Genomic DNA, 16843 nt, shown 5'->3' on the forward strand with positions numbered 1-16843 from the left:
CACAAAGACTTGCTCCACGAAACAAACTGTTAAATTTCGTAAGTTAACGCTGCTTGCAGGAAGAAAAAATAATTAAAAATAATTACCACACATCCTCATCAGCATCACCTCACAAAATATATAATTGCAATTTGTTCTGCTCCTTTAAAAAGGAAAATTTCATGAATGTTAAAAATTCTTCCCTTTTACAAATGCCAGTGTTCTAGTAGACAGATATTTCCTGTTTGCCCACCTAAATCCTGCAACTTAGCCATCTTCATTGTAGTTACACATGTGTTTAATGGCTTCACGCTTGTGTAATGCTTTGTGAATATCATGATTTACCTTTTAAAATGCGTAGGGGATATTTTGTTACGTACTTTGGACTTCATTCATGTTAATCTATTTTTGTGTGAGCTTACATATTTCTCTCTGACAAAAAATATTTTTTTATAACAGGAGGATGTGTCTTCCTGTTTGAGTTCCAAGGCTCTGCGTCTGAGGAGGCTAAGTCCTGGAGTCCATATTTTGTGTTTAATGGGAAGGCAGTTACAGTTGCTTATCCACCCCTTCTCTGCAAAGGTCTTTTCAATTTTTTGTAAGCGAAGTACTGGAGCATTAGAAAATTGTATTTAGTCATGTATGGGACTCTGTAATTTGTAAGGTTTTTTTTTCCTTTAGAAAAGTGGAGAAATATCCTTCTGTTATTAACTTCTGTTTTTACTTTTTGCTTATAATAAACTGCAATGACATATTTCCAAGCCAGGTTGTGATTTTTTACATTATGAAAATCAATCACACAATTTCAGTGTCAAATTGGGCTACCTTAGAGGGGAAAAAAAAAAATCTGACCACAGTAATCTTTAAATAAATATTTCACCAATGAGAGCACACTTGATTTAGAGCTGCAGTCAGAAGTTAAGTTCTCTTGGTTTTACCATTCTGCTGTTTCTTGGCTTGGTTAGTGATCTTGTTATTCCATGTCAAACAGAAAAAACCTTCTCATGATACCTTCACATTACTTTTGTGAAAGTGCGTGTGAGAAAATGCAATGGCTGATCAAATGCCCAAGACTGCCATTTCTTGTGCTTTGGAAGCTGCAGGAGTGTTCCCAGAGAAGAATGGAGGTTTACAAGGAACTTGGGTGGGAGCCAGGAGTGAAGTATTAAAATCTCTTGATTATCTCAAGGCATATTGGAAGCTTTCCAGCTAGGTCTGTTGGTTTTCACTCTTCCAAATAGAAAACAATTGTAATTTTTAATATATATGAACTTTAAAAATGAAGCCCGAAATGTTCACTTGAAAGAAGAATTTACATTTTCACCACAAAATATATCTTTTAGTAAAGAAGGGTTGTTAGATCCTGTAAGAATCCAAAATTACAAGGTAAGTGAGGACTGGTTCCTCTGGCAAGCCCTGTAGGGTGGTCAAGGGTAGTTGATGCTAGTGGTGTCGAGGCTTGCCGTGGAAGGAACCCAAACAAGGAATGGGACTGGACTGCAAAGTGATGACACAAAATGTTAGTGTAGAAAACTGCATGGATTACAGAAGTCTCCATGTGGATGTGATGTAGGTTCCTCATATGCATCCAGCTGTGTGATGGTCATTCCTTATAAATCTGTGATGATCCCTAACTATGAGACGGGTGTTTGCTCATCACATAAGGTAAGGTGGTGGTTACTAATTTCTGTGCCATTGCTAGCTTAGGTATATGCAAATCACTCATTAAATCAGTTCTATAGGCATTACTGGCATCTGGATAAAGCACACGTGTGAAATAATGACACATTGCACTAAATTTTTGGTGCCTGTTTTCAACCACCACACTGAAGTTAACTCATTTATAATCATCAATTCATGTTTCTCTTTAACATACTGTTAGCAGAGGAACAATAGCAGCTTGCAAAAGGATTGGTAAAAAAGGTTATTTGTAAGCCAGTAACACATAGGCAGAAAAGGAGAGGCTTGTTTGTCAAAGTGGTTGTTAGACTGGAAAAATCTGTGGTGGAATAGGATGTGACAGAAGTAACAGTGGGACAGATGTGTCTGTTCATGCTTGATGGGAACCTGAGATCTTCCATCCAGAAGTACATAATTGCATCTTAGAAATCTGTCCAAAGTTGGTAATCTTTTCAATAGTATAAGTAGGTAGCTATAGAAATATTTTGTACCTATCCTCAGCTGTGCATTTAGAAGCTAGAGCTCAGTGTTTTATTTATAGTTGTTTTTGAAGTCTTAACCATAACAGAGTAATATTTCAGCTTTTGAAAGAGCCACAAAACAAGCTGTCAAATTGAAAATGAAGGAAATTATATTCTAGCAGTAAGTTATATAGTTTGGCTGCTGTGGGATTTCTTATTTAACTGCCTTTAAATGTTCTTTCCTCTGCTTGGGAGGGTCCAGAATAAGAGAAGTACAAAATCCCTTAAATTTTCAAGTGTAATTTCTGTAACATTGCATTGTATGTAGCCTCTTACTAAATACCAGCAGGAAACTAAAGTGGATGTATTTTCCTGACCAAAGCTGTGTAAAGAGTTATTGTGAAGCAGGGAAATGCACTAATAGTGTGAAAAATAGCGTAAGAAGATGAATACCCATGCAGAAAACAATGTATGAGCTGACCATGTAGGAAAGCACCTCTAAACAATTTTTGCTTTGATACTAGTGGAAATTTTCAACTCAAGTGGGTGAGCTAATATATTAAGTCAGGGTGATGCTATTAATTAGGAAGTAGGAAGCAGCTGTTACACAAAGCAAATTCAGAACTACTGACAGGATAATACGACTGGATGAGTAAAGAACAGCCAAAAGAAGGAGCCAAAACACTGTAGATATCATTCAGTGAGACTTAGGTGCCGTGCATCACATCTTTTGTGTCAGTACTTCGGAGGATGCTCTGTAGGTGTTTCAAAAGATTGCCAAACAAGTGTGGTCACTTGATCATGATAGTGGAAGATCTTTTACGTGATGTACCAACTAGCTGCTTTTTTGATTGCTGTTGGTTTAGATCATCTGACAGATGATCTTTTCCAAAGAGGTGTGTTTACCTCTGAAGATTTGAAGGCATCCAACTCCAAACCTGCAAGGTTGTCAGGATTCTAGCATTTGCCATGTTACGACCTGGTAAGTTTAACCTGATGAAAGCTTCAATCTTTTTTATGTATCAGTGTAAACAGAGCTCAATTATGGAATCTCATTTCTTTAGCAAGAAGATCTGGGCATTAATAAAGACAGATAAGTTACAGTAGAATAATTTTTTCAGTAGCCTGCAGTCTTTAATCCATTCTAGAAATAGACTGTAGCATAGACATCTATTTATATCTTAGGTATAAATTTTTCAAATGCAATTATTGATTTAAATTGACTTTATTTTCATTGTCAGTAATTTAGCTAAACATCAAAGTAAAGAAACTTGATGCTACTAACAGCAACAAAAATAGAAAACACCAAAAGGATATTGAACTGAAATAACGTACGTGCTGACCAAGTAACATTTTTCTTCTGGGGATAAGTAATGGACAGTTACCTTCAGCAGTTTGACCAACTATCAGCCAATCTGATAAAGGTTGGTTATTTGAAAACCCAGTCAGTCAGTACACAGTCCAAGTGACCTGGACAGCCATAAGTTTTTTTGTTGACTTGGAATAAAAATACGCTATTTTAATACATGTGTGTATTTCTCATCAATTACAGAATCTTTAATGAAATTTCATGGTGGAAATATTAGTATCAAATTTCCTAGCCATAGAATCACTGAGTGACTTCAGTTGGAAGGGACTTCAAGATCAAGTTCAAACCCTCCTGCCACAGGCCAGTTGCTAGTCATGGTATTTGTTCACCAGGATTTCTTTGGGTATCTTGACAGCCAAGAACTTGGCTTAAACAAAATGGAATCTTTTAAACCATTTTAAGATTGTCCTGATTTCAGCTGAGACGGTGTTTTAGCAGACTGAAGTTTTGGTTGTTGCTGAGTAATGGGAGCACAGATGGGGCCAGATGAGGCTGAGCTGCTCTGCAGGAAAAAGCCACCATGATAATGGCATGGCAGCAGGGGCAGCGTGGAGCCAGGACAGGAGCCTGAATTAGGCAGTTACTCCTTAATGTATGACACCGTGAGGAGGGCCTCAAAGCTGTGGGGATTTGGTGAGGAGGGGCAGTTGCAACTTGTGGGATGTGGGGCGTTGGCTGGCAGGAGGTGAGATGTTGCCTTGTAGGGCATCAGTCAGAAGGCAATTGTTATTTTAGAAGAGTGTTAATCAACAAGTGGCGTGTAGTTACACTGCCATTGCATTTTTGCTTCCATTTTCCTGTTTGTTTCCATTTTCTTTCTGTTTTAGTAAATAGTTTTTATCCCAACCCCAACTCTGTTTTGTTTCCCATTCTCACCTTCACTTCACTTGGGGGTAGCAAGAGAATGACTGTGTGGTGTTTTGCTGCTTGCAGGGTTAAACCACAACAATAATGTTGTTTATCTTTACTTCAGTTAAACAACCCTTCGTGACAGTTAAGCTGCCTGAATGCAATAGACAGAAGGGAAAGAAGTGGAATATGGATGCTATTCCTAAGATAGGCAACTATTCCATGTAGAGGCTTATGTATGACCTTTAACTGCTTTTTCTGTATCTACATTTGAAAAGATATTGAACTTTCTATAGAGAGATGGGCTAGAAAATATGTTTTTGTGCTCTACCATAGCAAAGCAAACTGATGTTTTCCAATATCTGGTGTTTACATGTGGAAATGGCCAGTACTGGGGGCTGCAGAAGGAGGACAGTTATAGGATAACTTTCAATTAATAAATGTAGTTACTGTTTCCCCTGCATTGTTGCTGATCTTTCTTTGGCTGGTCTTTGGCTGCATCTTTCATCCTCTTGCATTCTGCAGTTCTGACAGTCATTATCTGCTCTAGCTTAAAAAAAATAATAATAATAAAAAAAGATGAGAGCTTTTTTACATACTTGTTCTTTCTTTCAAATGAAAGCAAACCCCACTGGCTCACTTTGACTGTCTTAAAGGACTGAACACTAGCTCTGTCTTTGACACAGGTCAAAGCTTTCAACTGAGAAGGAAATGTCATCCATGGATTCACAGAATAATTTAAATTACTGCAGTGTGAAAGCGTACAAAAACCCAGTAATAATGCTGAATAAATCTGCTTGTATAATTCTTGTAAATAAATGCGAATATTGAAAACATCTGCTAATTCTTTAATTGCTGAGTTCACATGGTACCAGTAGCAACAGCTTGTTGATACGTTTGGTTACTAGGTTGGATACTACGAAAATCTCTGAAAGAGTAGTGAGGTATTGGCACAGGCTGCCCAAGGAGATGGTGGAGTCACCATCCCTGAGTGTTCAAAACCATGTAGATGTGGACTAAAAAACAGTTTAGTGGGCAACATTGGTGGTAGATTGGTGGTTGAACTGGATGATCTTAATGGTCTTTTCTAACCTTTATGATTCTACATTTGTTGTCATTTGTTGAATTTTGACTTTTTTTCTTGTTTTATTTTCCACTTGTGTTTCCTTAAGAGGCTGGAGACTAACACAAATATTTTTGGTTTATGTGCCTGTTTGTGAACAGAATCTTCAGTAATGTCAGCATTGCTGTAGAACAGATGTTTGCTTTGTGGCCTGCAGTTATTAACAAGATGATATTTTCCCTAGATTATGTGGTGGCACTGTGCTCTGCATGCATATGTGAGTATATATACATACATTAGCAGCGTGTAGCACTAGGAGAATAGTGTATGTACAGCTGTAGTTTTATCTAAGGAGGTATACACTGCTCATAATCGGTTTGACAGAGTGAGACTGGTAGCATATTGGGGCATAAGAAGCCCTCAGTTTTACCCCATAACATTAAGCACTCTCGTTCTACCTCCCTGGAAGGGATGCATAGGACATTTCTTTGGCAGTTTTCTCTATCCTGGCTTTCCATTGTCCAAAAGGCCTTTGTGATTTTTTTTTCCACCTTTCTTCCTTCCTTTCCTTTCTTTGTCCTTAACATCACCAAAGGGATGTGGGGAGAGGAGCTGTTGGAGCTCTAGTCTCATAAGGACACTTCGCACACCACTGTGAAGGGAAGACTTGGATGCTCCCATCCTTCTCCAAGAATTAGATTCCTTGGACTACTGTATTGTCACAGTTGCAGTTGTACCTCCCTTAGCAATCCCAGAGTCTTGGGAGCATGTGACATTCCCCAGAAATACTGCACTGAGACAGAACTAGCAACTACAATGTATAGAATCCTGATGGTACATTTTTTTAGCCTGACTTTTGAATTCCTCTTGAGTGTGTGTGTGTGTGACTATGACGATGGCTAAAAGGGAAGAAAAACAAGCATTTTAGGCCCAACTTCAGAAAATCTTTCTGGCTGCTTTGTGGCATCAGCCCATGGCTTCATGGGTTGACAATTTAAGGAGATCATACATGAAAAAGTAGAACAAGAAAACTGGTTATCTGCTGCTTGTATAGTATAGTCATATTTGAAATGATGCAGAAAACAATAAGTTTGGGGAAAAAATAAATACTTTAACAAATATAGCTGAGTTAACTGTACCTTGGGACAAGTGACAAAAAATTTTGCAAATGTTTGAGAACTATGATTGGGGGACTTTTCTAGAATTTGAGGAAAATAAAGATCATTCAGTGAGGATGTGAAATCAAGGTACAATGAAAAGTATTCCTTAGGATCTGAATTGATATACATTGAACAACTGTGATTTCTGGATAGGACAAATCCAAGGAAGTCCAGACAACAGAACTGGAAGAAATTGGATGATACTAAAACCAGAAATTTGGATATTAAAAGTGGAAATGAAGGTCATAACATAGGGAGTCAGACAACTCCTCACAATATGCTGAGGGTGGGGAGATTTAGGTTGGACGTAATGGGGAAGTTCTTTACAGAGAGAATGATGAGGTGCTGGAACAAGCTGCCCAGACACATTGTGGATGCCCTGTCCCTGGAAGTGTTCAAGGCCAGATTAGATGGGGCCCTGGGCAGTCTGGTCTAGCATTAAATGAGGAGGTTGGTGACCCTGCATGTGGCAGGGGGATTGGAGATTCATGATCCTTGAGGTCCTTTCCAACCTTGGTGATTCTGTGATCCCCAAGTCATGGAGATTTTTTAAGGTGGGCTATAGGAGTAATTACACAATATAGAGAAATCTGAGGGAGTCAAAATGTTGGAGGAAAAGAAGGCAATGGCTTGAAATCCATTTTGGTTCTACAGAATTGCACAAGCTGGATAAAACACATGAAATAATTGAAAATACCTGAAACTACCAAAAAAACTAGCTTTACAAAAACTGATGTGTGCTCTCTTGCTTTTTACATTGCCTTCTATATATGAACAAGATACATTTCTTCTTTTCTTTTGTTTATCTAATGTGAAGGTCTCAACTTGTGCACATGAAAGTGGTTTCTGTTAATTCCTGTAGGATCATGTGGCGTGACACCAGCCCAATAGGAGGGCCACTGCTCATAGCAGTTTTTTCTCATCTTTGTTCTGTGTCACCCGATGTGCTCTCATGTCTCAGTTCTGTCTGTTAAAGAAGTAAATCTAGATGATACTTTTTAACTCGCTGTCATAGTGAGAAATTGTTAAAGAATCTTTAGACTGGGAGGAACTACAGTCCACACTGTTACCTGTGCCCATCCACCAGCTCTAGGAATTGGATTTGGGAAGCTTTTGGATGATGAAGGGGTGCTGTTTGTTGAAAGATTTGGCAGAACAAGAAATTCAGCTACGGATTTGCAACTGCAAACTGGGGATGGTGAATGAGTCTAAACAGTTTTCAGAAAAGAGTTAAAAAGCATTAGAAGATATTTTTCAATTTTTCTTCCTCACACCCCTCTGAACTTACCCTGCATTGAGCTGATATAGAATAATATTGTTTTGAGATGGGGTAGCTGTTTCTTGCGCTCTTACTTCTTCACACATCTAAACCAACAGAAAATCTGTTATTTATTTATTATTTATTATTGTTTATTTTAATCATAGAATCATGGAATGGTTTGGTTGAAGGGACCTTCAGGATTGTCTAGTTCCAACCCCCTGCTATAGGCAGGGACATCTTTTAGACCAGGGTGCTCAAAGTCCCAACCAGCCTGGCCTTGAATGCTTCCAAGGAAGGGGCATCCACAACCTCACTGGGCAGCCTGTTTCCCAGGTTTTCCATTATTTTTATTTTATTTTATATTTAATTTAATTTGAATTTAAATTTTTTAATATTTAAAAGAGGAACCCAAGTAAAGAAATAATACAGGACTTTACAAAACTTTGTTAAAGAAATATTTACTATGTTTGGGCCAGCAATAATGTCTTTATAAGAGAAAACTTCATTAGCATATTACTGCAGTAGAAATGTTTCCATCAATTTTCTACAAACTACAAACTAGTAAATGTCACACATTAAAGCATTTACCTCCCACAGGATAGTTTTTCCTTTAAAAAAAAAAAAACATTAAAAGATTTAATGCATCCTTTGCTGTGAATTGATGTTTGTCATAGGCAAGTCTGTTACTCAATAGGAGCAAAATTAAACTAGCACATAGCACAGAACACAGAAGCAAATTAGATTTTAAGAGTCTACATCAAGTCTGTTAATCAAGTATGCACTTTGTAATGCAGGTGTTGCAATCTATTTCTTCACAAGTATCCTTCAAAATCAGACTGCCCCCCTTCCCCTCTCCCTCCCCCCCCCCCCAAATTGCTTAATCAAGACTTGTGCCAGTTTTCTGCTTCACAGGCCTCTCCTCACAGAGAAGCAGCAGCCCTGGGCTGCTCCAGGAAGCAGACATGGGAACATCACGCCACAACAGAAGGAGCAGCCAGGTGAGTTTATCCAAGTCCTTAGCACTGGGATGGTGGGGAGCGGCAGGGAAACAAGAGATTTCCAAGGGCACAGTAATTCTATTAAGTTGTTTCAGTCCACCTCTGCCAGCTGCTGTATGTTCGTTGCCAGTGTATTGTTAGCTCTCTCAGTTAAAAAAAAAAAAAAAAAAAAAAAAAAGTTTAACTCAAATAACTAAAAAAAAACCCAAGTATGGATGAAACTGTTTTTACACATAAAGATTTATGGTGTTGGGAATAAAAATCATCATCTGGACTTCGTTAAGATTTTCCTGGCAAATAATTAATGCTGAGAGCATGTTTTGATCAAGCATCTCTTATAGCAGCAATGGTAAGTGAGTTAAAATCAGCTTGCATTATAGAAACAGGTCTTCATAGTCCCTTAAAGTTTCTGCTAGTTTTTCCAGCCCTCAGCAAATGGTGGTGCTAGCACCTTATTTTTCATCCCTGTGTTTCCTCATTTCATGGTCATATCAGCCTCTTGGTGACTGCCAATGAGCGGATCTCATCATAGCTGAAAATTCAGGAACATGTGCAAAGAAGCCACCCAAATGGGCAAGAAATTTTAATATTCTCTCTCCTGTCCTTTTGCTTTAAAATGAGAAGACTGCAAGTATGAATCTATCAAAGTAGGTAACCTAATTTTTTTTTGCTGTTGTTTCTGTTTTGATTAATATCTGTTGTGACTTAACTGCATGCCTATATTTATATGTACAATGGGTTGGTGTATGTTGTACGTTTCTCTGTGCTGCATCTATTGTGCATTTGTGTTCTAGATTATGAGAGCAGGACTGTCTGAGCCTGCTTTTGACAAAACTGGCTTCTGGAACAATAATCAGTGAGATGTAGAATGCCCTTCTCCCAAAGCAGCAGTGACAGCTTCTCTACTGTACTCCAAACAAAATGTATTGTAATCATCTCCCTGTGAAGTTCCACAGTGCAGAAATACCCATTGGCATCGTAGCAGTCCTACATGCTGTGCACTGGGTAGGGCAAGTACATTTGAGACATTCCCCCCTTGGTAGTGCATAGTAACCGTTAGGTAGATTAAGTCTGTTTACAGAGTGTATCAGTGACAGTTCAAGAAAATTTCTAATTGTTACAGGCTTTAAGTTTGAAGAAATTTCCAGAAATTGCTGATGACTTAAACCATTTAACATAGTGGCAAGAGTATAACTGCTGTTAATTTTGCCCATTGAAAATCACAAGCTGGAAAAGCCGTTATGAGTTGTTTTGTGAGGTTCGTATTTTATCATCAGCTTGAAATTGTGCTTCTGGCTGTTAGTCACCAGGCTGCCAAAATTCAAGTGGCTTGAAGTAATGGAGCTACTGGATCTGCAGGGTAATAACGGGAAGGAGGTTATTGTATGGCTGATCTCCCTGCAAATGTAGTGTGTTTCCCTATGATAAAGCGGTTGTATCAGCCCCACCTATGATTAAAGTTGCCTGACACTTCCCGTTGTGGACTTTGTTTGCAGATGCTTATAATGTTGTCAAAATATAACTGTCTGTGTTGAAATCTGACTTCTCCTTATGTTGGTCCACGTGACCGAAGCAGGTGTCTTTGCATAATTCTATCAAAAAGAATTCTTTAAAATGAATTAGAAGCAGTTCCATCCCCATCCTCTTTTATTTTTTTTTTCAGTGAGACTGTACAAATAGTTTTGTAGTGTGAAGATAATCTTTTCTGTGTGGAACTCCAAGCGTAGCTGTGGGACAGTTGATCTTCAGGTCAGAGTTTTATGATCTCATTAGTGGGAAGACAGTCAGCATAGGCTTTGTATTAGTCTAAAAAAGGATTCTAATGGAGTTTTGCACATACGCTGTGTGGGCTGCCAAAAGTCTTTTCGAGTCTTCTTTGGCCCTTGCTAAAGAAAAGCTTTCTTGCTTGAGTGTCTGTGCTTTGAGTGAAGACTTGACACTTGGAAGAGAAGTGGCCACAGGATAAAGAGTGACTTATCTCTGTGCAATCAGGCCAAATCCAGCAAAATGATAATCTGTTTAAAGATCACGCAGTACAAAAATTGCTCACATTTGCTGGATGTTTTCAGCCTTATTCCCTAGCATTTATCTTTGTGTGCCCAGGCAGACCTCTGCTGTAACTGAAGCTCCTGGAGCGCTGCTCGCTTCGTTGGCTGATCTATATGAACAACAGGGGCTTCCTTTCTTCATTACCTACATATTATTTAGGAAGAAGCTGCCTAAAGTTGGAAAGAATAATGGAGGAGAGCCTAACCTTGGTCCAGGGATCCAAGCAATAGACTGGGACACGGGACCTCGTTGTAGAATACTGTGAGATACTTAAGGCATACAGGGGTGTGGAAACTAGGTAAAGAAGATCAGGATTTAGCAGTCAGGATGGGATGGACAAGTAGATTAGTATAAGGAAAGGTGTGAAGAGATAGAGGGCCAGAGGAAAAGTGAGGAGATTGATTTTTTTCAAGGCCTGAATGGAATAAATGGAACTGGCAGACAGACTGTGAAGCGCAAGCAGGTGTTTTCTGTGGGAGAAACAAGAAAGGTGGAAAAGATGTCTCTTCTAGTGTTTATGAAGAGGTCAGAAAGCTAAGCAGTAAGGATCAGAACTACATAAGAAAGTCAAAATAGGAAAAATTATGTTTGAGGAAGCACCAGCATAAGAGTGGCTGTCAGAGAAGGGACAGCGAAGGTTTTTGTGATGGACCCATGGTTCTTAGTTTTCCACAGGAATTGAGAACGTCAGAAGGCAGCATATAAAATTTAGTTTTTTACAAAAGTAGAATGTTTGTGCTTCAAACCAAGAAACTTCTACACAAAATCTTTTTAAAAATACATTAGCTATTTTGCAGGTCAATATCTCAGCGACTAGATTCCAGAGATAAAATATCTTGTACAACCTTAATTTTGGACTTGTCTTCATCCTGATAATATTTCTCATTGCCTAACGCATACACAAGAGTGGGGAATTTAATAATCTGTGCAAGTTCATGTCCTGGTTCTTTCAAAGTTATTGTAAGATCAACAGCAAAGGGTTTTAATGTATATATCGTGCTGCTTGACACCTATGTATCTACATTTAAAACAGATACAGGAGAGACCTTCACCTTGACAAAAAGCTTCTTGTCCTGACCTGAATTGTATGTCAGATTTTAGAACAAATCAGAAAAATTGATAATTAAAAAGTAGAGCTGTTCAGCTGGAATCAAGGAAAAAAGAAACTGATATTAAGATGTATTGCAGTGAAGTGGCAATGCAGATGTACAAATGGGAGCAATAAAAGCAATTGGCTTTGCAATTCCTTTACCTGTGAGTGCCTGAGTTTGCAAGTTTAAAAATGTTCTTTTAATTCTAATATTAGAGGAAAATGGTCAGTTTTGTTCATGAGAGACAAGTAATGGTATAGTATATAGTATGCATGCAGAGGAGATGATAGGAAACTAGCACTAAAGCATGAATTGGGCTGTTACAATACTGTTACTGTAAAGATGTTTAAGAACTATAGCTACAGAGTTTTATAGCTACTGGGTGAATTTGAATTATAATCACAATACTTGATGAGTAGTTTTTAACTGCATGATCAAGATTTAATTATAGCACTTTAAACTGTGATTTTTTTTTCCTTATGATATTGAAAAATAAAACTATCTACAATATTCTTAAATATTGTAGATAGTTTTATTTAAATTCTTGAATCTGTTTGGAAGAATTAAACAGTGTAACTAAGTTTTTGCAGATGTTAAGCTAGACTTCTATTCTTATGTTATCTTACTGGATGGTTTGCTTCTGTTTCTACTTTAAATGAGGCCCTGGTAGAGCAAAATTTTCACATAATATTTTTAACCTGGCACTGGCAGATTGTATCCAAAGGAGGAGGTTCGTACTTATAAATTAAAGCATCTTACTTAGGTGCCTATTAGAAATGGTATCTGTTTTTCTGCTCAATGGAGAGGACTTAGTCTGCAGTTTGGGACCTACCTCTCTTCACTAATTATATGAGAAGCTGAAATGAGATAGGAATACCAAGAACAAAGTAGTATCATCAAATTAAAGAGCACCAGTGTGATATCCTTCTGTAATCATCCGTTAGTGTCTAATGAGGCAAAGTCTTGTTCACACATTGTCGCCAAATTGTCACGAGAAGGATTTAACAATGAATCTTGCTTTCTTTAGATGCAGCAGTCCATGAGAGTATATACTTCTGCTTGCAAAATCAGAGCAAATTCTGCCATGAGAAAACAGAAAGTGTGTGATTTTATAGTTTATGAAGAAGCATAATGGTTATAATATTGGAGAATATGCTAAAGCTTGAGTTCCCATTAGGTCATAGCAATTGTTATAGTAAGCAGAGACCCCCCCCCCCCCCAAAAAAAAAGCCAAAAATATGCTTTAATTGGAACAAAATAGCAGTTAAGCCTATTCCTAAGAACAAAACAATTCTGTTTGTATTGTCATGAGAGCCCCCTGATACGCTTAGCAATTTGGAAATTTTGAATTCAGAATAAGGGCTTCAATTACATTGTTTTCCCACTGTGTATGTCTTAAACAGACTGAATCAGCAAAAAACTGAATAGGTAAGATTTATTTTTTTCAAACCAAATAACATACAAATAAAACCATATGACTAGGAACAATAGCTCTTGTGTCCTATTCCTGCTGTTTGCAGGTCCATATATTGGTCTTTTGGCTACTTACCAAAACTCATAAAATGCTTTTAGGCAGCTGTATCCTATTAAAGCCACATGTTACATCAATGGGAAACCATTGATGGGATGAAGAGGGATTTTGGAAATTCAGTTATCTGTATAGACAGGGGAAGGATTAAGCATGCCACCCTAGATAATATTAAAAATCCTCTGGGGCGAAGATTCCAAATCTCTTTAGAGAGACTATGTGGCATTTGCTTCCTCTGATTATTAGGAAACTTTCTGTAATGTCTAACTCATCTTGCAAATTTTGCTTCTTATGGTGGCCATGTAAACCTGCTGATTACTGTCCTCCTTATAGCAGCACTGTTACCTGTGGTAAAATCATCATGTTTGTCCCCAGCCTCTACTTGTTCAGAGAAAATAAAACCAATCAGTATAACCTTCTTCATCTTTTCTCCTCCTCTTCTATTTAAATACTCTAATATCTTTACAGTCTTCTGGATGCTGATTTGTTTGCATTTTTCTTGACATTAATTATCCATCCAAGAATCCATCAGTACTGAATACAGCAAATTAGTGCTCTTGTGAATAGGTGGGATGTTTTGGTTGACTAGCCAAATATTCTCTGTCTTCTGCGTCTATTGTGTGTTTGATTTAACTATACCTATAACTTACAACTTTATAGCTTGGTTTCCCGTAATGTAAAATGAATATAGAAATGAAAATCTGCCCTTTGGCTATGTTCTAAACAAAAGACACTGTGGAATAAGAAGGTCTGCCTATTAAAAAAAAAAAACCAACAAAAACATCAAACTTGTTAACAGCATTTTTGTTAACAATATAGAATTATGCACATGGAGGGAATAACTTTGTTAGCATTGTCTTTAAGGCTTATATATTCATCAGTTCTGTTCATGCTTTGAGGTATATAGGCTAGGACTCTTGGCTATGAAAATAGGTGGATGATCTGGTGACATTAGATAAATCTCTGCAAAGTTGTGAGCAGCATTGTCTGTTGTCTTTCAATGCAAGGAAATTAATAGAGAAGCCAAGTTAAAAAACAAACAAAAAAAGAGATGTTTTTCTTGCAGCAGACAGGAAATTCCGGTCAGATGATACTGTGTATAATTCAGGTGTGATAGTTTACATGTATTCAAAGGCAAGTTGATAAATACATGGAAAAGAGATCCACTCAGGGTTAGTAAACAGATAAAGCAGATCCAGTTCAGAGAATACTGCATCTGCTTCTCACTAGTGCCAGATATCAGATACCAGAAGAAACAGAACAACTCTCTAAACTATGGAGGCAATTATATTGCTGTCCTGCTACCAAAAACCAAAGCATTTCCACAACATTGCATTTTTTACCAGAAGTTTGAAAGGTATTTTTATTTTTATTTTTTGCTTGAAAGGATATACTCTTTTCCTTCCAGATGGGCACCTCTGCACATTTTTAATTCAGGGTTTCTTTTGACCTTCTTTCAGTAGTTATTTTGGGATGAAAGCTCTTGGGCAATTAATGAGGGGCGTAAAATGAAATAAAAAATAGTAAATATCACTGTTATTTTGTGGGAAGAGAAAGAACAAGGTTAATCCTTCAAAGACAGAGTTAATAGTGGGTTTTAAGTAGTAGCAAAAAGTATCTGTAGAAAATTAGAAGAAACCAAATAGGATAAAATCCCAAACATGACAGTTTATTCTGCATAAGCTTTATTCAGAGAGCAGCATTACAGAATTAGGTGCAACCATACTGCACATATCACACACTTGGCTTCTATTCTGTTCTCTCAGATTTTTTCTGCAAAATACAGATAGAAGATACAGATTCTGCAAGATACAGATAGAATCTAGCAAGGGAAGGTAGATTATGCTTGAATCAGAGAACTCAGAAAGGTTCGACTCTGAAAAGTGATTGAGTGTTTCTCTCTTTGCTGGTTAGTATCTTTTATAACTTGAGAAGTGGCTATGTCTTTGCATATAAATGGATTGCTGAAAAGTGCAACAACATTAAGATAAATTCTCTAAGTGAAGGCTGGGAATTGAAACTAGATTCTAAGAAATCAACCCTTTCTCCATCAAAAAAGAAAAACCCAACCCTTACTTAGCAAATAATGTCTGAATAGTGCACCAATGGAAGACATCGAATTTGCATTGAGGTCAATGGCATGCAACGTTACCAAAAAGACATCTGTGTCTCAGTCCTTGGAAAAGAGCACTTTAAAGCATTTGCCTGCACTCGTTAAGCTTGATGATGGATATGGGGGAGTTGCATACAAAGGCTCTTAAAAAAATGCAGAGAAAGTAATTATTGTGTCAGTGAAAATACAAAGAGAATAGTAAATCATTCAAAGGAGCAGCCTTTTACTCTCTCTGGCATAAAGGACTAACAGACTGGGGCTGTCATACATGCATGGTAGAGTATTCAGAGAGGATTTGTGTAAAAGAGTCTATTTTTAAATTCAGGACAGAAGACAGAGCTCAGGATAACTATTTCTTAGCAATCAGATAAGAGGAAGATTGTTCACGGTTATATGGTGGCTGTGGGAGCTTTCAGATTTAGAACTCAAGGTCCTAGAAGCAGCAAAGCTGCTCTACAGAGCAAGTTATAGTCTAATCCTAGCATTAACAGGATTATGCACTATTTATTTATTTCTAATTAATTTATTTAAATTAGATTTTTTAAAAATCAGATTCATAATAAAAATAGGTTCCTACGTTATGGTTTCTACATTTGGTTAGAGTAATGAAGTACTTTTTTGAACAAACAAAAGAAATTAAGAGATGACTATCTATTTCAGATTTTTGGTATTTTTGGGCATATTTTCCATGGCTTTGATTGTTTTTAAGTGTTTGACATGCTCGGGATTTAGAAACCCAAAGACATTATGTTATGACTGATTTGGAAGACTTCTTCAGAGCTGGGAAATCTTTATTAATACACAAGGACTATTCCTATCTTCTTTTTATTTAACCCCACTTCTTATTATTCTTCCTACCACATTAAATGTATTTTCTTCTTCCTTGGCATTATTTAAATTTCTGACAACTGAAGTAGTCTTAACTCTCAGCCGAAACAAATTTTGTGAGGTGTTGTACCTTTCCTTGTAGGTCACACGTGCCAGCATGTTTTTGTTTTTATGTCTTCTACTAGACCCTCTTCTGTCAAGATCTTTAGGGCAAAAAGGATCCTTCAAAACTAATGTGATATCTTGATGTCCCAAAGTCCTTAAGAGAGTACCCTCTCACTGTAGATGTCTGCAAGATAACATGTTTCTCCAGTTTCTTGCTATGTGTTTGAAAAGATTACATCCTTCCCCTCACAAGCTCAACATCCAGAAGAGAAGCAATGCCTGAGCTGAAGAGGAGCATGCTAACACATG

At 37.5% G+C, this 16843-nt stretch overlaps 2 protein-coding genes across 3 annotated transcripts in view; both read left to right on the top strand.

Annotated features, from left to right (window-relative positions):
- Positions 1-9422, top strand: part of LOC116241303 (coiled-coil domain-containing protein 170-like) — a 68811-nt gene extending 59389 nt beyond the window's left edge. Inside the window, exons 17-18 of the mRNA XM_090135589.1 lie at positions 8735-8820; positions 9316-9422. Of these exons, the coding sequence (XP_089991715.1) occupies positions 8735-8820; positions 9316-9352 (123 nt within the window). The 3' untranslated portion in view covers positions 9353-9422. The remainder of the gene's footprint in view (positions 1-8734; positions 8821-9315) is intronic.
- Positions 9372-16843, top strand: part of ESR1 (estrogen receptor 1) — a 176413-nt gene continuing 168941 nt past the window's right edge. The window contains exon 1 of one of the 2 annotated variants that reach the window (XM_090135600.1): positions 9372-9467. In XM_090135600.1, the coding sequence (XP_089991726.1) occupies positions 9454-9467 (14 nt within the window). In that variant the 5' untranslated portion in view covers positions 9372-9453. The remainder of the gene's footprint in view (positions 9468-16843) is intronic. The other variant, XM_031611893.2, reaches the window with a different exon arrangement.

Source organism: Phasianus colchicus, chromosome 2 (genome assembly GCF_987193195.1).
Source record: "Phasianus colchicus chromosome 2, bPhaCol1.hap1.1, whole genome shotgun sequence".
NCBI lineage: Eukaryota > Metazoa > Chordata > Aves > Galliformes > Phasianidae > Phasianus > Phasianus colchicus.